The sequence below is a fragment of the Mesoplodon densirostris genome, chromosome 5, assembly GCF_025265405.1.
Source record: "Mesoplodon densirostris isolate mMesDen1 chromosome 5, mMesDen1 primary haplotype, whole genome shotgun sequence".
NCBI classification, from domain to species: Eukaryota; Metazoa; Chordata; class Mammalia; order Artiodactyla; family Ziphiidae; genus Mesoplodon; species Mesoplodon densirostris.
The window spans coordinates 45362883-45388788 of NC_082665.1; the positions used below are offsets into that span (position 1 = coordinate 45362883).

General features: G+C 34.7%; 1 protein-coding gene across 2 annotated transcripts in view; it reads left to right on the top strand.

Annotated features, from left to right (window-relative positions):
• Positions 1 to 524: 524 nt before the first annotated feature.
• The window catches only part of EPHA6 (EPH receptor A6), an 856224-nt gene continuing 830842 nt past the window's right edge, over positions 525 to 25906 (top strand). For both annotated transcript variants that reach the window (XM_060098637.1, XM_060098638.1), the window contains exon 1: positions 525 to 903. In XM_060098637.1, the coding sequence (XP_059954620.1) occupies positions 525 to 903 (379 nt within the window). The remainder of the gene's footprint in view (positions 904 to 25906) is intronic.

A 25906-nucleotide genomic window follows, 5' to 3' on the forward strand; every position in this document is an offset into this window, starting at 1 on the left:
CGCTGCTTCCGCGAAATGGGGAGCAAAGTGCTTGGGGGACTAAGTGCGGCCTCAGAGATGCCCGGGAAGCGGTTGTCGAGGCCGAAGCGCGGCGCAGACGCGGCCGAGCTGGAAGTGTCTGCTCTGCGGCTCGCTGCCGTCGCCACCTAGGCGAGGGGCTGAGGGCGCAGCTCGGTAACTCGCTCGGACAGCTCGTGGCCCCGCGGAGCCTCTTCAGTCGTTCGGCTCGCGCCGCACTGGCCGGAGGAAAGTTCCCGCGGCCCCCGCCCGCTTCACAGCTGCTGTGCCCTCCTTGCTTTTGGTTCTGCAAGTGCCCACTTCAGTCCGGAGAGGCGCTCGGGCCGTCAGAGCTGCAGGAGCTGCCCGCCGCACCTGGTCCTCGTCACTCCCCCGCTTCCGGCCGTGAGGCGCCCTTCCCCGCCCCCGCGTTCCCCTCCCCCAAACTACAGCCCGAGCTAGCTCCTGCGCGCACGCTCTCCCGGGCCCAAGGGAATAGTCCTCGCGCGAGCGGGACACGGTGGTGGATGCAATTCCGCTCGCCTACAGCCGCCAGGAGCTCCCTGGCGCCTCAGGCAGCGTCCTCCTCCGAAGCAGCTGCGCCTGCCCCTGGGCAGCCTGGACCTTCGTGCCCTGCCCCCGGGGCCTCGAGCGGGGGGCGCCCCGGGACACCCTCTGTGGGCCGGGTGGAGGAGGAAGAGGAGGAGGAAGAAGACGTGGACCGGGACCCGTACCCTACGCGGAACACCTGGCTGCGTTGCTGCCACTTCTCTTTAAGGGGGAGAAGAGAGCCGGGGAGAGCCATGGGGGGCAGCGAAGTCCGGGAATTTCTTTTGCAATTTGGTTTCTTCTTACCTCTGCTGACAGCTTGGCCGGGCGACTGCAGTCACGTCTCCAACAACCAAGGTAAGGGACGGGGCGCAGAAGCGAGAGGGGGCGGGAGGAGGAGGGTGCTCTGAGGACCGGTGCGTTGGTCGCCTCCTGCAGGTAACTTCGTCCCGGGGTAGGCTTCTCCGGGCTCTCTACACGAGGGGGTAGAGGATGTCCCCTCCCCAGAGCGCCCTGTCCACATCGGCCGGGGCCGGCGACCTCACGAATTCCGGTCCCTTCTGCTTCCAAATGTCTTTAAACGGATGCATGAGCATCAGCAGCAGTTGGGTCCCAGCCCTGGCGGCTGCGGGCCCGCTCCCCGCTGCGCGGTCTGCGCTGGAGGTCAGGCTCCGTGGCACAGGCTTAATGGAGACTTCTGGTTCTCTGCGGTCGCTCACAGCACGGTAACATGTAGGTATCTTCCACATGCCTTCAAGAAAGCAGATTGCTCTCGCTGTAGCCTCTGGCCAAATACCAACCTTTTGCCTTCGGTAAACTAAGCCGCCCTCGCCCAGCTGCAACCCCTTTATCCCATCCAGACCGAACGTAGACTTGTTGGAAATTATTCCGAATTATTTCTAGCCCAGATGCCCGAAGGGGCCAGGGGATAAGTGTTAGGTGTGAATTAACAAGTTGTGAATATCCTATTTATAAAGTCAGGTAAAGTGGTAAAGTGAAGATGAATAGTGTGTGAAAAGTGAAAGTGAGGTTTACTGAATGGAAAGCACTGAGAATTTTTGAACATTTTCTTGCCTTCTATCCAACAATCTTTATGAGACATATCTCATTGGATTTCTGCTATGAATATTTAAGGATCTATAAAAAACATCACCTGCATAATCTAAATCCTCCTAGACTAAGAGATGAACAACCATAAAAGTTTTCCAGCATGTACCTGGCTTGATGCTCTCACTGGCACTGTGATGGCTACCAATGTTACCTGGTAATGTCACACTTTTACAAATACTTCAAATATAAAACTTCAATTGTAGTTACGATTCAACATATAAGGCTTCGAAATAATTTGCAGATATATAAATGGAGGTCAGATGACATGAAAGTGTGCACTGTTTTTGCGAGGGTGAGAAGGTTGAGAGAGAAGGCAAAACAACACAGCCGTCTTTTTTGTTATCAACATGTATGACCAATTTGTTAGAATTATTCAGAATCAATATTCAATTGTTCTTATTTATACAACTGGTACTTTTGACATGTTTTTCTAATTTTTTCTCTTTTTTTTTTTGACCTGCCAAGTTGCAATCACAAATGCATATGTCAATTTGAAAATCCTACACAACCATCGTGCCTGTAAGGATGTATCATATGAGCACCAACTATAGTGCCATACTCTCCTATGGCGGTGTATACCTTCACACACATCCCTTATTTGTTTTCAAGGAATATTGGCCTTAAATATCAAAGGGGTAGTTACTTAATCGACCCCTGAAAATAGAAGATTGTTAAAAATAACATGTAATTATTTGATCTTTTTATTGAAAGAAGAGAGGAAATTTTTAATAATTGGAAGATCAGACATTTATGTTGTACCAAATGTGTCTAGGGCTACTAAAGAGATGTATACTTTGAAGTCAAGTTTACTAGAGATATTTTAACAGTTATTTCCTTGCAATCATTTCCCTAAATCAACATATATTTTTTCATTAAGTGCTGGTAACTATCCAAGGCCCTGAGGATACCAACATAAATAAAACACATGTTAGACTCTTCACATGACTAAAGTGCCATTCTACCAAAATGTGTCAAATGTTAAAATATGACCTTTCAGATATTCATATTAAATTTAAGGACATAGAGGAGTTGTTTGTTAACCTCTTGCAGTAATTTTTATTTATCTATTTTCATGACTTTCTCATACTTTTAAAAGACATTTTACCTAAAATATTTACCAATTATATGTAATTTATGTATGTTTTTATAAGTTAGCTTAACAGTGTCAGTATTACTCAGTTTACCCAACAAATAAGGTAATTAAAGGTAGTCTCCTAAAACTCTTAATTTGAACTTGTACTAACATGCTAAAAACACAGGCTATGCATTACACTTGGGTAATATAGTGCCTAAAGGCTAAGTTGAGTAAAATTTAGAGAAGTTCTTCAACAGAAGATTATAGAGAAAATATGCTCAGATTTTTTTCATCAGACACAAATGATTCCTTTTAAAATGCTTTTTACAGCCTAAAGTCATAATGATTAGAAATTATGCCTTATAATACTTTGAGATGAGTTTTGAATACTGAAATCATCACGCTAATAGTTAATAAAATGTGGAACTTCAAAATGTTATTTTTATGAACACTTGGGGGATATTTTCTTATTTGTAGCTTCATAAATAGATGACATGAATCAACATATCTTACCAATTTGTAAACATTGAAAACATGAGGTATTACAGAATTATTATAGTATGTACACAATATAGAAATATTAATGTAAAATATAAATCAGATTTTTTTACACATAATAATAAACATCAGTAATATGATGAAGAGTTAATTTTAAGGATATCGTATTCATTTTCTTAGTAACTTTTCATCCTAAGAGCTAATGGAATTCATATTTTATTTTTAAAATTTGTTTTGGAGGGTAAAATTTCATTTTTATTTAATTTGCCTTCTCATTAAGTATATTCACAAGGTAAACTTTTTAATGTTATTTATCTATTTTTACCAAATCATATAAAATCTTTCATGGTTGAATGAAGGAATCACCCTCTTCCCATTTCCTAGTTTTCCATACGTAGGCATAGTAAAACGATCAAAAAAGTGAACTACCTCATTTTTAACCTGGTGCTTAAGATGGTGCTAAGAGTAACTTGAGTACAGGAAGCATCTCTTCTCTTGTTTTTTTTTAACTGCTGTGAAGCTCTGCACTATAAAGACAAATCAGTTTGACTTTCTCTTCCTGTTACTCAAACCTCCTTGAATCCATCAAAAAGTAGTGTTGCTTCCTAGATCACTTCATCTGATTAAGTAAGTGAAAGCGTGATTTGTACTCAGATTTCTCTTATTCCATTAGTTTTCCCTCTATTTAAAACCATAGTATTTATTTCGTGTTGGTAATTTTTATGTAAAAATAATAGATTTTACCCTCTTAATATATGTAAACTTTTATTTCCGTACTAGTAGGAAACTTAGGAGAATATAAAATACAATCTTGTTTCATATGTAAGTAACCAGGTGTATCAATAACAGTGGTTAGTAGCCACCAGGGATCCATTAATTCAGAGATTACTCTGCTTTAGTCTAAGAGTTGATGCATCTCTCAGGGTGTGACTCATGTTTCCAAAAATAATCAATACTCAAATAATATATTAAATCAAAATATGGTTTGAATATGAGAGTCTAGTGAGCTCGTTTTACTACCAAGATTGTGTGAATTGATCTTTCTCCTCCACCCAGGAAATTCAGTGACAAATGAAATAAACAAGGAAAACAGTAGTCTGAGTCATTAGTTTCATTGAATTTATTAATTTGAATGAATTGAGTGTAAAATACACTAAGTTGTGTGTAAATACAGGTGAACATAGCTGAGCAGAAAAATATCTGCTTAATAAAATTCATAGCCCCAAATTAGTTGAACTTCCATAAGTATTGTTCACAAGCTATAAGTCTGTTGTTCTAATATTTATTGAAGGGGAGGAATTGAAATATTTTCAGAAAGGTCAAGAGTGAACTTTACTGAAAATATTTAACGTTGTGTTAAATAAGGAAAACTGAATGATTTATAAAGAATATTTCTAAAAGACCTTTCACTTATATAAAATTTATTTTCAGAGATAAACTATTTATAGTTGTAAAGGTGCAGATTGTAATCACATGTTTTCTTGTTTACCATAAGTATAAAAACAACCTAGAATGCAATTTTATTATACATTTACAAATTGAAATAAGCCATTGTGTAATTAGTCATTATGATTAGTGTTTAAAATAGAAATATAAAATGTCATTGATATGCATTGATCATCTAAATGTTGTTTGCTCTGGGTTTGGGATAACACTATATCTAAAAATTTTTTCTTACACAAAAATTATACAGTGTTCTTTAAGGATCTCTTCTTCAAACTAGGAATAACATGAATAAAGCAGTTTTAATTGAGATTTTCCCAAGGGGAAAATATATATCTAAAATTAGTGGTTAAATAACATCTTTTTACATTTTTAATATTTTCAACTTTTCTAATAAGGAATTTGTATTACTTTTATGTTACAAAATTAAATATTGAGAAAAATACTAGAGTTGAAAGTCCCTTCTTCACTAATCACTACTGGTATAAATAACTTAAGTGCAAAAGGCATCATACATTTCTTGTATTTCCTTCTACCAATCCTCTTTCCCTATGACAAGCACCATATCTCAATCTTTCTCTTTCATTCTTCTCTTTTCACACACATGAGTACTTCTGACTATATATTTTATTTGTCCTAAATGGTGAGAGAACAGATCTTATTTTACAGTGTACATAGTCAACTGAACCCCAAAAGTAATAGAAATTTCTTCATTGTGTCCTTGACTCAACATTTCTTGGGAGTATAAATATGGTGGAGATCAGTACATACAGTTAAGTAATGAAAAGGGATTGACTTTGTTCAGTGTACTTTGTCAATCATGTAATCAAACTAAATTTGTACAGAAGGATTAAATTGTTTATACATCCACAGTGTTATTTTTAAATAAATATTGTATATATTATATCATACATATAAAAATTGTGCAACATAATTTAATATACTACATCTATAGTGTTCTGATCAACTTGCAATTTCATTAGACTGACATTAGTTCTTTAAAAAATGGAAATTATATTACCTCTACTTTTGCCTTATTTTATTGAGTACTGTGTTTTTGAGTTTAATATTTAGATGATGAAGAGAAAAAGAATAAGTAAGGCAGACTTTATAAATGCCCTCATGGAATTTATTTTCTAGTAAGGGAGACTGACAAAATAATATTTAAGTAAATGAAACTATATGCTGTGCAGGAAAGAATACAGGCACTGAGCAAATAAGAGGAGGGACCTGCTATTTTAAATGTGATGGTTGGAAAGGCCTATCTGGGAGGTGATATGTAAGCCACATTCTCAAGGATGAGAAAGAGCTAATTGTACAGAATGGGAAGAAGTGCATTCTAGGTAAAGGGAATTGCCTGGTCAGTGACCTTGAAGGGAAATGAGCTTGACACGTTTGAAGAAATAAGTCCAGTGTGACTGGACCTTACTGAGCAAGGAAGAGATTTAGCACAAAGTAAGGTTTGAAAGATAGTGAGGAACCAGATACCACAGAGAAGAAAACAAGCCATGGAAAGGAACTGGGTTTTAATATTATCCTAGGTAAAATGGGAAGCTATTGAGAGATTTTAACCATTTTTCATTTTAAGAGCATTATGGCTAGTGAGCAAAGAGATGATTGGAAGATGACAAGAGTAGAATTAGGAGTCTGTTGCAGTTATCTGGGGGGGTGGGGGTGGGATATGGTGGCCTGGCTAGAGTGGTGGTAGTGAGATGGGGAGAAGAAGATGGATTTGAGATACATTTTGGAGTTAGGATTATGGGATCATCTTATCATTACAGAAAAATAAATGTAGATATTCAACATTTATATCACTTTTTTTCCAAAGCGCTGAAAAAATTTTCCATTACTCCCCGTAAAAATGACCTTGCTTATAACACTTGATAATTGACAGAGGATAGGAAGGGGGGGGGTGAGGCCCACTTTCCACTATATTCAGCTCAGACTATGATTTAAAATATAATCTTAACAGTTTTACTATTTCAAACCATTGTCAAACCATTGTACATAACATTGTACACTCATATTGGATCAACAAATGAAATTTTTTAATGCATATTTGACATGATAACTTTCCATATATAGTCGTTTGTTGTCAGTGGATAATGGCACACATGGGTGGAGACATCTTCACAAAGCAATATGGTAATCCAACAGAGTCTATTAAAATATAGAGCAATATTTGGAAGTTTGGCTTATGCACCAATTTTGTTCATCTTTGTTATGATCAGATTACTGTAACTGAAAACAAAAATATAAGTGATACTAGATATCAAATAAGCATGTTTCACATATTTACTATTAGTCTTCTTTTATCTCTGCATTTTGTTTCAATGAAGAGAAATAAATACACGTTCAGAAAGCCTATAACAGATCCAGAAAATGAGATCTTAAGATGAGGGAAGAAACTATTAGGCTCTCCACTAAACGACAGTATATTGCATGTAATTAAAAAAATTTCCCTGACCAGTTATTATTCATTACAGTGTGTTGCATTATAATAATAATATATGAATGTAATCATTAAATAGAGAGAAGCATAAGAATTCCTAACTTAGTCATATATACTTTGTATATATTTAGAAAATTCATACTCTGGAAATGCTTCATTTAAACATTTCTAAATATTCTTAAATATACATATTCAAACATAGTAAATCTTATATTTTACTTTAGTGCTTAGAATGTTCTGGAGAATACTATTGATATTTTATAGTGATTTCCTTTCAGTAAACATTGACTTCTTAGGGATATACAATTTTGTTTTCAATGATAAATATTCTAGAACTGAGTGAAAACATTCGTTCTTCAAACAGATATTTATCAGAGGCCTACTATTTGATAGGCAGTGTACTTACCATATATAAGAATTCAAGGAGAACTTTCCCTCCCAGAATATATGATCCAGTGAAGGGTTTCCAGTCTCTTTCCAAGTCTGGCAGGAAAATTTTCTGTTTTCTTAAAATTAGATCCAAAATTAATTAGAAAAACTTTAAAAACACATTTGTTATATGGTAACATGTAACAAGTACTGTTGCTCAATTCTCATAATATATTTATGTACCATTTATTTGAAAGTAATTTCTATTCATTACGGTTTATCTCAAAGTTAAAAAAATAAGTCACTCAACAGTCACATATTAAGAATCTCCCTGTGTCAGGCATTATGCTAGGTTCTAAGTCTACAACAGTGATTATCATACAATCTCTGTTCCTTAGAAAATCAGTCTTCTCTGTTGATGTTATATATCCTTGAGTAATTGATATTTACTCTAATTACTTGATTTTTTTTTTTTTTTTTTTTTTTTTTTTTTTGCTGTACGCGGGCCTCTCACTGCTATGGCCTCTCCCGTTGTGGAGCACAGGCTCCGGACACACAGGCTCCGCGGCCATGGCTCGCGGGCCCAGCCGCTCCGCGGCATGTGGGATCTTCCGGGATCGGGGCACGAACCCGTGTCCCCTGCATCGGCAGGCGGACTCTCAACCACTGCGCCACCAGGGAAGCCCAAATTACTTGATTTTTATGAGATGAAGAATTTTACAATAAATGAGATCATGAGGGAGAGAAGGAAGGGGATAAAGTAATACTACTAACACTTTCATGTGGTTTATTTGTAAAATTGCTTCACAAGGATCTTCTAATATTAGTTTTATGGGTGGGCATATATTCTATTTAATTACATGAAAAGTAAACATAAATATGCATTTAAAAACACAACTATGCATAGAAAATACAAATATTTCATATCTGTAATGGCTTTCCATGGACTGACAGGTAGAGGGAGATTTTTTTTGAAGGATGTTAGATGAGCTTTTTATGGTGTGTTTATTTAAGGTGGATTTATTATTAAAAACTGTGGTTAATGGTGAAGAAGCTAGTTTCCAGTTTCAGTTAGCAGCAAGCATACCTTTTAATTAAGCTTTGGAGTGGGAACTGGGATGAAAGTGTGTATTTTCAGTCCATGTACTGAAAAATAGATTCAGCTACTTTCCCAGGATACTGCTGTGTCCTCTAGCTGTTGGCCTGTTTGATGATCTGAACTTGCTGGATATAAATGAAAAATCACCCCTCTTCCTTCTATTTCATTTTATAACTTCAGTTGTAAAGTTGTACTTAACTTCTTGATCATAGAAGATATAACATCTCCTTAGAAACTGAATGTTCAGGAGGTAGAATTAGTTATGTATTATTCTTATAATGTTAGGTATCTGGATATATGGGATATTTATGTACATAATTTATTTACTTATGTTAACTTACTAATAACATAACAGTAGAATAATTATGTATTCTTTCAGATTATTATTATAATACTCATATTGGTGGTACACGAGCCTTGCAAAGAGAAACACATTCTTGTATAGTACATAGAGTATAATGTATAGAATAAGGAAAAGTACTTACACATGATTAAAAAAAAATCAATATATGAAAAATTTCCTACCTATGATGACTAGGAAATAAAAAGGTATTACATTAATATGTATTCCAAATAAGAATTATCTAAAACTAATTGAAATGATTGCCTCCAAATATGAGTTGAAATATATCTCAATATCACCTTAATTTTTACTTTTAAAGGAAGAAATTTGTTCCTTATATTGCTATGATACTTTAATATTGCTAAAACTAATTAAAATTAAACATTTAATTAGAAAATTAAACTATGTAGTGGCCAATGAATGTTATTCTAAAAATTGATGTCTAAGACAACTGAAGTTTATTTTAAAATATAATACAGTAGCTAAGTAGCTATAAACATGCAAAATGAAAGAAAAATAGAGATAGAAAAAAACTGAATTATGGTACTAATTTTAAAATGAACCTAATTGGTTAAGAAGTCTCTCTTGTTATACATATATATATATAACAATATCGTGGGTTAGAGCCTTATCTCTGCAAGTATAGAAATGTCCTGAGGACAGACAACATTAGCTAAATCTCTTTAAAAAAAAATCCTGAAAATTTCCTTTCACTCTCCTTCTGGATTTAAAGTATACTTAGACAACATTTAAACTGTGAATGCAGGTGAAAATAATTAGTAGTTGCCATTATGTGTGACAGGAAAGAGCTGAGCAAACTAACAGCATTGCACAAAATCATAAGACTTTTGTCAGTTTCTAAAATTAAATAAAATCTATGCATTAGTCCACTTGTTAACAATTATAATGCCTGATCAACAACAACAAAAAATCCCAAGACTGCAGTAGCCACAACAATTTCATAACACTAGAACATTTAATGAGGAAACTACCCTGTTTCCTTGGCTGTTTTACATGCTCAATTTAATGAGGGAGCAGTCAGAAAGAGATCCTAACTTTTATCTGAAAAAGAAACAGAATTTCAGAAGTGCATATTGTTGGTATAGCATATTGCTTAGCATGTTTTAAAATAAGTGAAAAATAACATGCTCCAATTTTATTTTTATGATACTATATTAGAGCAAAAATTGTACCTATATTATAATGACTTACTGTCTTAAAGTGTTATAGTATAATAATTTCATTTTATAGTTTAGAAAGCTAGAGTTCACCCCAGTTATTAAAATAGCAGGTAGTTTGTTTATTTAAAATTTCATGTGTAAGAACCTTTATGATATTCACTAGTTTATGACCAAAAATCCATGTATATATATGCACTGTTTTTTTAGATTTTTCAAGAGCTCTATTACCTAGTAAAGCAAAAGTAAAATTTAAGAATTTAAAGTTTAGTATTCTAGAGTTTTAAGTACTTGTTAAAGCTAAATGAAAATTTCCCCTGAATTTATGAAGCCTTAAAATCAGATGAAATTGTTATCCTCTTTCTGCTATAAAGTTCTGAAATACTTTTCCATTGTAATATAGATATAGTTATCTTTGGGTTTTTGTTTGTTCATTTTTATTTTTATTACTTATATATAAACACTTCAGTTCTTAATCTATATGGTTTATTTGTATATATTTTCCTAGAATTCTCAAATTAGTTCAAAATTAAGTATATATTCATCCAATTTTTAAATGAGATATATTGATACCTACTATGTTTTTTCACTGTGCTGGGAACAGGAAACGTAAAGATGGGTCGTCACTTTGCCCTGGACTTCTGAGAGCTTAAAGATTTAACTAATGAGGCTATTTATATGTCATTGAATAATTGACAAAACAATATGGATTTAGCTGTTCCATAGATAAGTTCACACCTGTGAACTATTGTTTACAGAGATGAAAAGGTAAAAGTACCATTTTCACTGATCTATGAATTAGTATATGGAGACATTGAGAATAAATATTCATTCAGTATATTGACCATGACCCTATATTGGCACTGACTTTGTGTGCCTGCTAGAAATGAAATAGGATCTGCCCCCTGACATTAAGTACAACGTAGTAAAGTTGAAGAGATGTACTTAACAGTTAAATACTAGCAATATAGCAAAGATAAAGGGAAATAATTTTAAAAATTATAAGCAGAAAAGAATCTTGAGTTACATATGGGAAATGAAAATGAGTCTCACATTTATCAGGATTCATCGTCATAAATATATATAAGCAATAAGAGAATTAAAACAAATCACTCCTCTGGAAACTTCAATTTTTAAGCTACCTTGAATTAGTTGTTCTGCACTTGAAGATTAAAACTTACTCTCTGTATAGGTAAAAATAAAACCCAAGTGAATAATATCTTAGATTGAACATAGTTTTTTTTTTTTAACATCTTTATTGGAATATAATTGCTTTACAGTGGGGTGTTAGTTTCTGCTTTATAACAAATTGAATCAGCTATGCATGTACATATATCCCCATATCTCCTCCCTCTTGCATCTGCCTCCCACCCTCCCTATCCCACCCCTCTAGGCGGTCACAAAGCACCCAGCTGATCTCCCTGTGCTATGCGGCTGCTTCCTACTAGCTATCAATTATACATTTTGTAGCGTATATATGTCCATGCCACTCTCTCACTTCGTCCCAGCTTACCCTTCCCCCTCCCCGTGTCCTCAAGTCCATTCTCAACATCTGCGTCTTTATTCCTGTCCTGCCCCTAAGTTCTTCATAACCATTTTTTTAATAGATTCCATATATAGAACATAGAGTTTTTAAGTAAATGGCACCACTTGGCTTTTTTATTAAAAGTTTTATCATATTCTTTAAGAAATAATGTGTTTGATGATGGTGGCTGCTTTTAAAAAGAAACAGCACAAAAACTATAACAACACAAAATCTTGATTTTAATGGATTGTATGTGGTTTTCTCTACTGATTATTTTATATTTAGATGATGGTAAAATTGTAAAACCTGTATGATTTACACTATATGCAATTTAAATATTAAAAATGTTTCTCTAGTTTCTTGCCATCTCTTACCATTCTTGTGTTATTGTGATTCTCTCTTCCTTACCTCTATTAAATATTGGTTTTTAGAGGTGTTTCATAACTTTGAAATTGCTAGTATTCTTTAACATTTATGTTGAGAAATTAGATAAATTACCTTTGATAGATTCTGTATTTTATATTTGAGAAATGTGCCTGTAGAAGAGCATAGAGATAGAAATTGCTGCCAGAACTTGGTACTTTTAAACAGAGAAAAATCAATGGCAGATTATCCATGATTAGCTGTTGACATTTAGATTTGTACATTTATAATGTCAAAAAGCACTGAAAACTGTCAATTTAGTTTCTAAATTACAATAATATTCTTATTTTCAAATCCAACATTTTATGGTTCTCATCTGTCCTTCAACATAAAGATATATTTAAAATAATAATTGAAATAATTGCAGATCTTTTGACAAACTGGACTTTAAATAATTAATTGAAAAATTACAGATCTGCTAAAAAGCCTAATGAATTACTCATCTCTTTATGTGCATCTAGGTTTGTGTTGTTGCCCTGATCATTATTTCAATACCCTAGTGCAGGCGTTATTTCTAACTTATGAAAATAAATATCTTTATAAAGGTATATTACGATAGGATTAATATTTCTTCTCCTTTAATCATTACACAATACCTAGAATATGGTCATGTATTGCTGTGTCATAAAAATTATTTTAATTCTGTGCTAGAGTATGTATCATAAGTCTTTAAAGTATTTTCTCCTCCAGCAGATGATTTGCCTGGGCTGTGAGAATCTGAGTTGTTGTCAGGCTTTACTAGATTGAGGATATTTTTTGAGGTTTGATATCTTAATTGTAAAAGATTATGATTTTAAGTACATCCCACCACACATATGCCACATTTATTATGGAATAGATCCCATCCTCCAAATGCACACTAGCTTGGTTGGAAGTTCTGCTTCTAATGTGGCACCAGAGTGTAGGAAGCTTAAATAGTATCTATATAACTAAGGAAAAAGCCATCAATTTTCTTTTTAATATACTTGTCTCTGATATACTTATTGTCCAGGTCCAAGATTATCCTGTTCAGTCAGTTGCTCTCAATTTCTTATAAAAAATTTGGACTTAATTCTCTTCTAATGCAAAATTAGGGAATGTTTCATGCAAATGGACTATTTTAAATTTATCTCCTTTAGCTAGTCTTAAATTGGAATGATTATGATTTTCTTTTATGTGTAAGTTCTTTATATACACTATTTACATATGTCATGTTAATTCCAAGTATTTCCCCCAAGTTACCTTTAATTATATTTATTACTGTTTGGATATCAAGATTGGCTTCAGCCTCCAAATTTTTCCACTTATCATTTTCCCCCTCTAATATTTGCTTCTGATGACATGCACACATTGAACAATAAGCAGTTGGGAAATAAATGCCCATTTACCAGTCACTCTAATAGTGCTTTATATACCAACGATAAGCTCCCTGACAAAATGTCAGTTGTAACTAATGTAACTTATGCTGAAGTGGGGTTTCTTACCTTCCAATTTTAATCTAAATCCTCCCAAATTCACTTATCTAATATTCACATGAACAAGAATGGCTGATACCTACCTAGTTATAGGTAGGTGGAAGACGGGGAGGAAAGGTAGGCTCAAGTTATAGGAATATTTACCACATGGAATGAGGATGACAAAAAAGCGGTTGCACCTGGCTCTACTGTAGGAGTGACATTATGCTGGATCCACACACATACACAATCTTCCAATATTGTCTAGCTTGGAAAACTCCTTGGGTGGAAAAGCTAGAAAACAGTTGAAAGGGGGTTGAGAATTTGAGTAAGAATTTAGGCTGAATATCTAGCTGAAATCAAGGAACTTTCCTTCCTCAGTGATTATTTCTCAACACTTAATCTTTTTGGAGGAGTTTATAATTTTATGGAATGATGTCTATTAATCTTTTTCTCAGTTTTTTTTTAGTTTTTTTAATGTGTAGAGAATCTTTGCACATCCTATTTAACTGTATTTTCTAGATGTGTTATGGCTTCAGGTTAATATATATCATGCCTCAGAGTGTGCTATGACAACAAACATTTCTTTTGAAGATATAAAGTGTTCTAGAAAGCAGTTAAGCAGAAAGTTGAAAAATATTCATATACTTAGATTATTAATTCCACTTTTATGAATTTAAATTCTAGGGGAATGCATGGATAAAGACAGGCCAAAATTTATATACAGGACTTTTCATTTCAGCCTTATTTATCAAACTGAAGAATTGGCATCAAAGTCAATGCCCCCAGATAGGAACATCTTCATAGAGACATAACTTCCTTTATTTGTAAAAATTTCTTCGATGAGGGCATGTGTATCAACAGGAGTCCCAACTCCCTCAATGTGAGATGGTGGAAAAACTTGTTTTGCTACTGAGAGAGCACATAAGAGAGATGATAGGAGAACAAGGAAGGAAGCCTTTGCAATAGGAGCAATCTGATGGAGATTCTGGGATTTGTTTAGAGTAGCCAAGAGGATGGTTTAAAAATGATGGTGTCTGTTGTTCTATTTGAAATTGTTCGCATGACTGCGATGTTAACAATTTCCCCTATCTTCACCTCCAACATTTTATCAAACTCTGTTATACTCCAGAAAAACAAGAATAGAAATCAGTTCTAATTTAAGTTCAAAATAAATGGATAGCATCTTTGTACTTAAAGAGGATGGTTCTCTGAAAAACTCAAAAATGTTTTGTACTCAGCAGTCTCTCCCATTAATACACCTATAAAAATGTATCTCCAGTTGATGGAGGATTTGACATAGTAGGAAAAATGAAGAAAAAGACCAAATGCTTTTCAACTGTGTATATTAATTTAATTCTACCACTTTATCTTTTTATTCCACCTTTCCAAAGTAAGTAAGCAGCATAAATTACTGCACTTATTTTACTAATGGAATTTATATGGACATTAAGTTACTTGGCAAAGCTGATAGAGCAAATTAGTAACCACAAAGGAAAAAGAAAGCAGGCCTTAAGCCTGTTAGATCAGTGTACTTTCTAAATGAGAAGGAGAATTTCAGGCAACTCCTAGAATATTAAAAATGCAAAGGTATTGAATTTAAATATTGTTCCTCTACATCAATGTCTTGAGAACTTTCTAAAACACTTAACCTATATCACTTATAAATATCGATAATCTGTTTTAAAAGAATAGAAGAATTTTTTGGAAAAATATTTATAAAGAAGGATTTCTTTTACTGGATTATACAACTTTTTAAAATTAGCATTTAATAGTTATGACTTTAAGTAATATGCCATTTTTACTCCCATTTTCTTTATATATATTATTTTTGTGGTTGTAAGGCCCATTACTGTGTGCTTTTGCTTGTATGTTTATCATTTGTTTGTTTACTAATTCGTCCAGATGTTTAAATTGCTTGTTAGGCACTGTACAAGCATTCTTGATTAATGAGCAATAATGACAATTTAAGTATCTAATGCGAAGCTGTACAATTTGAGTCTTCAGCCCCAGACTCTCCTCCTTTTGGACTACTTTTGATTTTCCTTCAATTCAGATCTAGCATAGCAACTATCAAGTCTTAATGTCTATAAGAACTGCTGAAGAACTTTTTCAAATGACAGATTGCTGAGCCCCATTACCAAAGAGTTGGATTTAGTGTGTTAAAGATAGTGTTGAGGACTGTTCATTTTTAATAAACACTCTGCTAAATGTAGATGCAGATGGTTTGAGAAACCCTGACTTAGGGATCCCTATCTGTATCCATTGCAGCAAATAGGGATTAAAGCTAGCTAAAATAAGCAGAAAAGAAATTTATAAGAAATTGGATATCTTATAAATAAAAATTGGATTTATAATATAAATGTTGGATTTATAAGACTTTGGATAAGATGATTTCACAGAACTGAAGAGACTCCTAGAGAACCAACTTTAGCAAAGGATAAGAATCAGGGCAGCACTGGGGATCTAGACATCAGGAATTAATCATCAGTCTCATTGGGCTGAATTGATTTCAACCCTTTTTTCCCTATAATTGTGTTACTCAGCTAAAAATATCAGTTCTGCAAGAGTGAGTCTGAATGGCCTACATTGGGTCATGAGCCCCTGCATCACAGAAAGAGTAGGACCCCTTGATTGACAACCTTACCATGACTGGACACTATGGGAGACAAGGAATTCCTTTAAAATGCAGTTACTAAAACAAGTGGAATGGAAAATGGGTGGCCAAAACCTAGCACATGTCTAATCACTGATAGTATAATATAATCCAAATAACTTCTTTTAGAATTTCAGCCCTTACACTAAAAACTCAATTATGAAATGAATATGACTTTGTATAATTAGAGTCTATAGTGTCTCCCAGTTCAGCCCAGAGGAGTTAGGCATCATATTGCTACTACCCTCGATAGAGTATTAGCAATTTAGGAGGCATATTATAATAGAATCATGAAGCCAGTCTCCTGAAAGGAGAGCATATATTTGCTTTTACTCAAGTACAATTTGAAATATCCCTTGTTATGATAAAACTCTTATCCTGCAGTATAGAAGATAAGGAAACAATATAGATGGCCTGAACTAACCTTTTCTTTACAAGAAATTTGACTTTTACCAAGTGGCTTACACAAAATTTCAGTGCATTCAAAATACTGTACAATATTCTGGTCATTACTGTGTGCCTGGCTAACATAAGAAAATTTGTGACACAAAATATTGTGCCCAATATTGATCCAACTTCCATACACAATTATTGTGCTTTTAAAAATAAACCTATTCCTAAACTATAGAAACAAAATTGATATGCCTCTAAATGTTTTATTTTAAAAATATATAGTAAATGATGTTTTAAGGGGCTTGGATTTTAAGATTGCTAGTGTTCCATTTCAAAATAATTACATTTCTATGGGCCATTTTCCCAGAAATAGCTGTTCAAATGCAGTATAAATTCTGAGTTTTTGAGTGGTTACTCCTTTCTAGGCACCATTCTAAGTACTTCAATGTATTCAGTTGTGTAATCTTTACAACAACCCATAAAGTTAATCATTTTTGTCTCAGTTTTATAGGTAAGGAAATCAGGACACAAAATAGGTTAAGTAACTTGTCACAGTGTTAAATGGTAATAGAGTGTTATGCATTCAATTGTGTCCCCCCAAATTCCTATGTTTAAGTCCTAATCTCCAGTACCTAAGAATATGACCTTTTTAGGAAATGCAGTTGTTGCAGATGTAATTAGTTTAGATGAGGTCCTACTGGAGTAGGGTGGGCCCCTAATCCAATATGACTGGTGTCCTGATTAAAAGGGAGAAATTTGGAGATAGACATGCACACAGGGAGAAGGCTATGTGAAGATTAAAGCAGATATTGCAGTTATGCAACTACAAGCCAAGGAACACCACAGATTGCCAGCAAACAGCCTTAAGCTAGGACAGAGTCATGAAACAGATTCTACCTCACGGTTCTCAGAAGGAACCAACCCTGCTGACCTCTTGATCTAAGATTTCTAGCTCTCAGAACCGTAAAACAGTAAATTTCTGTTGTTCTAACCCAGTCGTGGTACTTTGTTATGGCAACACTATGAAACTAACATGCAGAGTAAGGATTTGGATTTACACATTATAGCTCCAAAGCGTACATTCTTAACCAACACACTGTATTGTTTCCCTGCAGATAATTGAATAAATACATCATCTGTTAGGATGTAAAAGAGATCTAGACTAGGAAAGCTAATCCAGACTAAGAGAGCTAATAACATTTTTCTGGAACCTGACGTGCCTCTTTGTAAGGGCATTGAGAAAGGTACTTAAAATATTATTTTCCTTCAAAACTTCCAGTAACAAAGTAGAAAGAGACTATGACTCAATATGTTTGGAAAAAATCATGATCTGAGAACCACAGACTATAAATTTGTATAAATTAAGTTTATTTAAATATCAAAAAAGTGTCATCCTTAATAACTCTTGAGAGAAAGATAGAAAGTCTTAAGGAAGATCTCTGCTGTACCTGTTAGGTGACTGTTTACATGTATTTCAGTTCATGTAGAGCATAACTTTTGCATATACCCAGACCTTGACTACTAGTGAATTAAACAGGAAAAAATGTAGAAAAATGATTGCTATTACACAAAGACCATAATGGAGACTGTGAATGGTCTTCTGCCCATAGATTTTTCTAATTAAAACAAACAGCCATGGAATTAAGGAAAAGTCATGTATAACCTAGGTATATTGATACCTCAGCTCTGAAATATTAGAGACAATAAAAGCTCAAGATGCCAGAGTTGCTCTGAATTGCCAAGAATAGAAGGGTAATAGCCTAAAAACCCTGAATTTTTTTTTTTCCTTCCAACTCTAAGAGGAGATTAAAGATGAGTTAAGGGGAGGTTTCTGCTTGGATTTATTAGTGGTAGGAAATGGTAATCTATAAAGCAGAAATATCTTCCTGTTAAAGTTTGGTAAGATGCTTGATATGTATCTTGTTGTATTTCTTTAATTTTTACTCTGTTCAGTGTTGCACAAATAGGCCTGGGTCTGAATTCCAGTCCTATGCCTTATTAAAATTAATTTCTTAGAAAATGGCTACTGTCTTAGCCTTGCTTTAATTATCTATATAATAGCAAAAATAACACCTATTGAGTTTTATTTTGAGAATTTATAAATGGAATATACCATATATATATATGTGTGTGTGTGTGTGTGTGTGTGTATATGTGTGTGTGTGTGTGTGTGTGTGTGTACCTGGCCACACAACAACAGTCACAATAATATAATAGTTAATATTTATCTACTGATTACTATGTTTTAAGGACTTTTGTGCATTGCTTCATTCCTTTAAACTAGGAAGTAAGTCATATTATTCCAAGTTGACAACTGAATTTGACAACTACCTCATAGAGAGTCTGAGGAATTTCCTCAAGGTCATAAGCTAGTAAGTTATATACAAAATTTTAGAATCAAACCTAGTTTACTATATTTGAAATAACACAATTAACTATATTACTAGTGGCCCTTTGTCAGGGATACAAATATAAGTAAACATAGTTTTTTATGAATTTATTGTCTAATAGGAAGAGAAAGTCAAATGGGTGGAGACAACTTCTTGTCAGTGTGGTGATGGAAATAGGTACAGGTTACCAATGGCTTTGAAGGAAGGAAAATGTGGTCACATGTACTTTCAGGCATCAAGAAAGACTTCATATAGGAAGAGAAGCTTGACCTGAGTGTTAAAATACTAGTCACTATTCATTAGGTGACTAGTGATTACAAATTATTCCAGATAGATGGAATAACAGGTCCAAGGGCCTGGCAAAAAATACAATAGCATTTCGCGGGGTCCTGGTAAATAGTTACGAATAGATAGAGACTATAAGGAAGAGAGAGGCAGGAGATGAAGGATGAAAAATAGACAGGGGTCAGGACATGAAGAGCTTTGATCAGCTGTGCCTAAGTGGTTTGTACTTTATTATTAAAAGCCAGAGGTTCTTAACTCTGGCTGTCCATCAAAATCTTATGGGGGGCCTTTGAAAAAATACTCATACTCAGGTCCAACCCAAATCTATCTTTATAAATACATTTTTGTGGTGAATTTTGGACGTCTTTCTTCCTGCTCTTGTTAACACCCTATTAAGCATGTAGTAGGCAATAAATATTGGCTAATTGATGGCCTTTTGTCAGCTGATACAGCAACTTCAGAATTATTTTTAGTTATTTTGGTGAGTGATGCGAAGGGAATTTTTTTTTCATTATTGAAAAGTTACATTTTTATAAGAATGTTCTAGAATTTTAAAAAAAGATATGAAGGTAATAATGACCCGGAATATCAATGTGATATTCTGATATATTTATTATTGATTTACTGATAAATAGCCAAAAGGTGCATTTTTTTGGTGAGCAGCACATTCCCATGTTCCTCCCCTACTTGCACTGTTAGTATTAATGTAAAGCGCAATGACTGCATTTTTTCCCATGATCTTGAAATCGACAGTATAGTTTTTTCCCTGTTTTAACTTCTAATACAGAACGAGTATATTACCTGTGGTTTTTTTTTGTGTGTGTGTGTGAGAGAGAGAGAATGCAACATGCAGATTTAAAGTTTTTCATTAGTGCTTCAAAGGCAGAAAAGAATGAAACTAATCTAAAAAAGTCTATCTGGGCATAAAAAAATTCAGTTTCACATATAAGGAGCTTGCGAGTCACCACTCGGTTCTAACAACAAGCAAAAACCTGAAAAGACTGAAAAATCAACTCTTCTTTGATCCGTAAGAGACGGGAGGACACAGGGCAAAGTGCTTGCCCCCAAGGTTGGAAAGACAGACAGGCAGATGCAGGGAGTTATGGCTTCCCAGAGCAGAGCCTCACAAACAGAAACAGCCACCAGAACCACTGCTGGGTAGAACATGTCCAGCTATCAAGAAAAAAAATTACAAGGTATACCAAATGCAAAAGCCACAATTTGAAGAGACAGAGCAAGCATCAAAACCAGACATGACAGGGGTGTTGGGATGATTAGATTGGGAATTTAAAACAACTATGATTACTATGCTAAGGACTCTAATGGATTAATTAGACAGCATGCAAGAACAGATGGGCAACATAAACAGAGAGATGGAAATCCTGAGAATGAAACAAAAAGAAATGCATGTATATGTATGTATGTTTATATATAAGTGAAATGAATGACAGCAGTGATACGTGGGAAAGAGGAGGAAATAAGACTATTTTGTTATTATAAGGTACACTACCTACAAAGAGGTATAGTGTTATTTGAAAATAGGCTTGCATTAGTTGTAAATGTATATTGCAAACTCAAGGGCAACCACTAAAAGAAGTGAAAAAAGAAGTATAACTGATGTGCTAATAAAGGAGAGAAAATGAAGTGAAATTTCATTTAATTAAATGGAATTAAACTGCAAAAGGTAGGAAAAGAGTGAAGAGAAAGATAGGAACAAAGAGCAAGGGCAACAAATAGAAAGCAGTAATGACTGTGTTAGATATTATCCAGTTATACTGATAATCATGTTGAATGTCAGTGATCTAAATGGATAAAATGAAAGACAGAGACTGATGGAGTGGACCAAAAAACAAGACGCAACTATATGTTCTCTACAAGAAACTCACTTTATTTTTTTATTTTTATTTTATTTTTTTTACATCTTTATTGGAGTATAATTGCTTTACAATGGTGTGTTAGTTTCTGCTTTATAACAAAGTGAATCAGTTATACATATACATATGTTCCCATATCTCTTCCCTCTTGCGTCTCCCTCCCTCCCACCCTCCCTATCCCACCCCTCTAGGTGGTCACAAACCACCAAGGTGATCTCCCTGTGCTATGCGGCTGCTAGATTTTTTGAGCACAGAATGGAGAAATATTGAACTAGTAATTCAATGTGGTAAATATTCTCTGGTAGGAATATACACAGGAGTTCCTGGAGCGTGAGGAAGGGTGGTATGACTTACTCTGCATAGAGGAATCAACAAGGCTTTCCATAGGCATTAAGATAATGCTTGTACATTCTCTGTGTGTATGTGTGGTAAAATGTGCATAACATAAAACTTATTACATTAGCTATATTTAAGTGTACCGTAGAGTGGTATTAAGTACATTCATATTGTAGTGCAACTATCACCACCATTTTTTTCTAGAACTTTTCATCTTGCAGAACTGAAACTCTGTACCCATAAAAAATAATTCCCCATGACCCCTTTCCAGCTGCCCCTAACAGCCACTGTTCTACGATTTTTCTTTCTTTTTTCAAGTTTCACCTTTTCCCTGTGCCCCAGCCTTTGGTAACCACTGTTTTACTCTCTTGTTATTATGAGTTCAGCATTTTTCCCCCAAATATAAGTGAGATTATGCAATATTTGCCTTTTTCTGTGTGGTTTATTTCACTTAGCATAATGTCCTCCAAGTTCATCCATGTTGTTGTAAATTTTAAAGGCTAAAAATATTCCATTGTGCATATATATCAGCATTTTCTTTATCCATTCATCCATCAACTGACGTTTAGGGTTTTTCCATATCTTGGCCATTGTGAATAACGCTGCAGTGAACAAGGGAGGAGAGGTATCTCTTAGAGATAGTGATTTTATTTCACTGGGTTATGCACCCAGAAGTGTGATAGCTGGATAGTATGGTAGTTCTGTTTTTAATTTTTTTGAGGAACTTCCATGCTGTTTTCATAGTGGCTGTCCCAGTTTACATTCCCACCAACAGTGTACAAAGGTTCTGTTTTCCACAAATCCTTGCCAACACTTACTATCTTTTGACTTTTTGGTAATTGTCATCCTAACAGTTGTGAGGTGATATTACATTGTGGTTTTGATTTGCATTTCCTGATGATTGGTGATAATGAGCATCTTTTAATATGCCTGCTGGCCATTTGTGTCTCTTCTTTGGAAAAATATGTATTCATGTCCTTTGCCTGTTTTTTATTGTATAATTTGATTTTTTTGCTCTTGAGTTCTAAGAGTTCCTCATATGCTTTAGATATTAACCCCTATTGGATATATGATTTGCAAATGTTTTCTCCCATTCTAAAGGCGCCTTTTCATTTTTGTGGTTTCCTTTGCGTTCTAGAAACTTTTTAGTTTGATGTAGTCCCACTTGTTTATTTTTGCGTTTGTTGCTTGTGCTTTAGGTGTTATATCCAAAAAAATCATTGTCAAGACCAGTGTCAGGGAGCTTTTCCCCTATGTTTTCTTTTCTAGGAGTTTTACAGTTTCATGTCTTACATTTAAGCCTATAATCTTCAAGTTGATTTTTATGTATGTGTAAGATAGGGGTCTGATTCTATTCTTTTGCATGTGGATATCCAGTTTTTTTAAGACCATTTACTGAAGGGACTTCCCTGGTGGTCCAGTGGTTTAAGACTCCATGCTTCTACTGCAGGGGGCACAGTTCAGTCCCTGGTTGGGGAACTAAGATCTCGCATCCTGTGCAGCAGAGCCAAAAAAAAAAAAGACCATTTACTGAAGAGACTGTGTGTTCTCCATTGTGTATTCATGGCACCTTTTTGGAGAATCAGTTGACCGTATATGTGTGGGTGTATGTGCAGTTTATTCTGTTCAGTTGATCTCTGTGTTTGTTTTTATGTGCAGAGTCTTGAATGACATTGTTTATGATAAGGGAGAGTCAGTAGCAAAGGGCTTTTCCAAAAGATTGAAGAGACAATTCCAGTAGAGAGAGAACTAAAGAGTTTGGCATTTCTGTGAGAGAACAAGTAATTTGATATAGTTATCTTTTGGGAGGGGGGCAGAAGGGATTGGAGATAGAGGGGAAATCGAAAAGTGAGGTGATCCTGAATCGTTTTTCAGGTAGCATGTTTCAATAATTTTGTACCTTTTTCACTATGGTATGATGTCTTTAATACCTTTAAATAATAGCTCATTTAATCACTTTTGGTGTAATATGGCAACTTTGGGTAAGGGCATTTTACTTTGTTTATTATTAAAAGTATAATGAAATTAATGTAAAATCAAATCAAAATATAAGGAAGAATTTTACCTTTTTGTTTAATTATTAATATATACCTTAACATAATTATTTAAGTAATAATTATGATTTTTCTATAAGTCAAAGTATATTTTAGTATACCAATTAAAATACATTTATTTGATATGGCATGAAAATCTCTAATATTTTGATATTTGAAATTTATCAAATTTGCACTAAAATTCTCAGTGGTTCATTTTAATTATGTTCATATTCTAGAGCAACATGATGAAATAAATAAGAGGTCAAGCTGCAGTTTCAAGTACTTATCTGTAAATAACACATTCTGTGTGTTGAAAGCTACCCAAAATAAATGAATAGTTAACTACATACAATCTTTACCAAATTTTATCTTTTTTTTTTTTTTTTTTGCGGTACGCAGGCCTCTCACTGTTGTGGCCTCTCCCGTTGCGGAGCACAGGCTCCGGACACGCAGGCTCAGCGGCCATGGCTCACGGGCCCAGCCGCTCTGTGGCATGTGGGATCTTCCCAGACTGGGGCACGAACCCGTGTCCCCTGCATCGGCAGGAGGACTCTCAACCACTGCGCCACCAGGGAAGCCCTATTTTTACTCTTATCTCAATTCTCAAATTAATCTCTAAGAATATACATTTCTTTGTTTTATTGTTAAGGACTCATAAAGACAACAAAATTATTGAGACTAAAACCAGTTTTTGGAATAAAAACGACATGTAATAAGCAAGTTTTTTCTACTGTGTCCTCATAGCCCATGAGCCATTATTAGTGGGGTTGAGAATTGAGTAATGTTTTTAGGTTCATTCAATCATAATGAAAGGAAGAATTTTTGTTGAGTTTAGGTGATACTAGAGGAAATACCATCTTCAAGAGGAATATAAGAAAGGCTTAGTGAGTAAATGCATACATGCAAGTTGTGTTTTGTTTTAAAATTGACCAATTGCTTAGCTTAGTTTTATCATTATTTATGGTGTTATGGTAGGAACATTTCATTATAATGTGTGACATTTTGGAGTAGGCCTGAAGCAACTGGAGTATTAATCTTCTAGAAAAAAACAGAAGTTTCACTTCTTAGCAACATGAGTCCAATACTATATCAAGAGGGTGTTCATTGAAATTTAATCTTTTGAACAGGATGAATTCAAAATTCTCTCCTTAAGTCACTCAGTTTCACAAGTTTGGGTCTGTTTCCTAAATGTTCTCAACTACCCTATTTTTAAGGATTTTACATGGTACAGTATATTATTTAGAATTTGAAGTAAAAGTAATTTGTTCATCTCAAAAATGTACTTCCTAATGCGAAATGGTTTGCTGTCCATCAGCCTATTCCCCTCTGTTCCTTATTGACTTGAGTGCCTCACACAGTTCTTGGGTTTACTGAGTACCCAACAGAGGGTTGACAAAGGAGGAGCCCAATGACTGCGTCTTCAGTGTTTCTCACATCAGTAGCTTCCTTACCTGGGATTGGGGCTTTAGACAGTACTATTTATTTAATAGGTGCATTGTGGAATTCCTTTGAGCTAAAAATGTTTTAATATGTCATCAATTTCTCTGTAAGCAAGATGACTAGGATATCATTTCCCTTATAATAGAGGGTATGTGAGATAATTGCCACCATGGTCAGAGTAACCTACGTATTGCTGATTATTATCAGTTTGGCTCCCCTGCTTAGAAAAAAGAGAACCCTTTCCCCAGTAACTATGTGAAATCTTGATATATAGGGGCTTCCATACTTCCCTAAATTCACAGTTTGCTCTTCTAAGGCACAAAGGAACATGATCAAAATTTATAACTATGTCCCAGAGGAATAATGGGCATGAAGAATTGTTAATATTCTCCTTTATTTTCTGAGGTTTCAGCATGTTTAGTGTCTTATAGAAATAACTTTGCTAAAAGTTTGAATTTATATGAAAACCTAACCAAAGAGGGGCTCAACAAAAGTTATCATTCTGGCCACTTCAAGATGAAAGTGTCCAATCAGTAGGGTCCCTACATTTAACTTCAAAGATGTTGTAGCCACCTCTGTAGCTCTTTTTAAATGCTTTTTAATACCATCTGATGTTCCTTTCTGTAGCCATTCTCCAACTTCAGTGGCCATAATACACTGTTTTCTTTGTTAAGAGCACCAACTGATTTATTCTGGGTAGATGGTTCTTCCTGTTCATAGGTAAATTTTTTCCTTATATTTGAGTGTATTCTTTCAGATTACATATATATATATTTTTTCTAATCTGAAAAGATATGCCTAAAACTACTTCAAACATACTTTATCTTCCATATATAAAATCTCCCCTACCAAGTTTCCATTGAAATTTCTTTTGCTTAAGTAGTGATTTCATTTCAGTAGTTTTTTTTCTTTCCCATATAATCAGGATTTTAGGATTATTACTGTGGCTTTGCAAATGTTTTGACTCTGCTCAAGTAATTTGTTTTCACACAGTCTGATAGA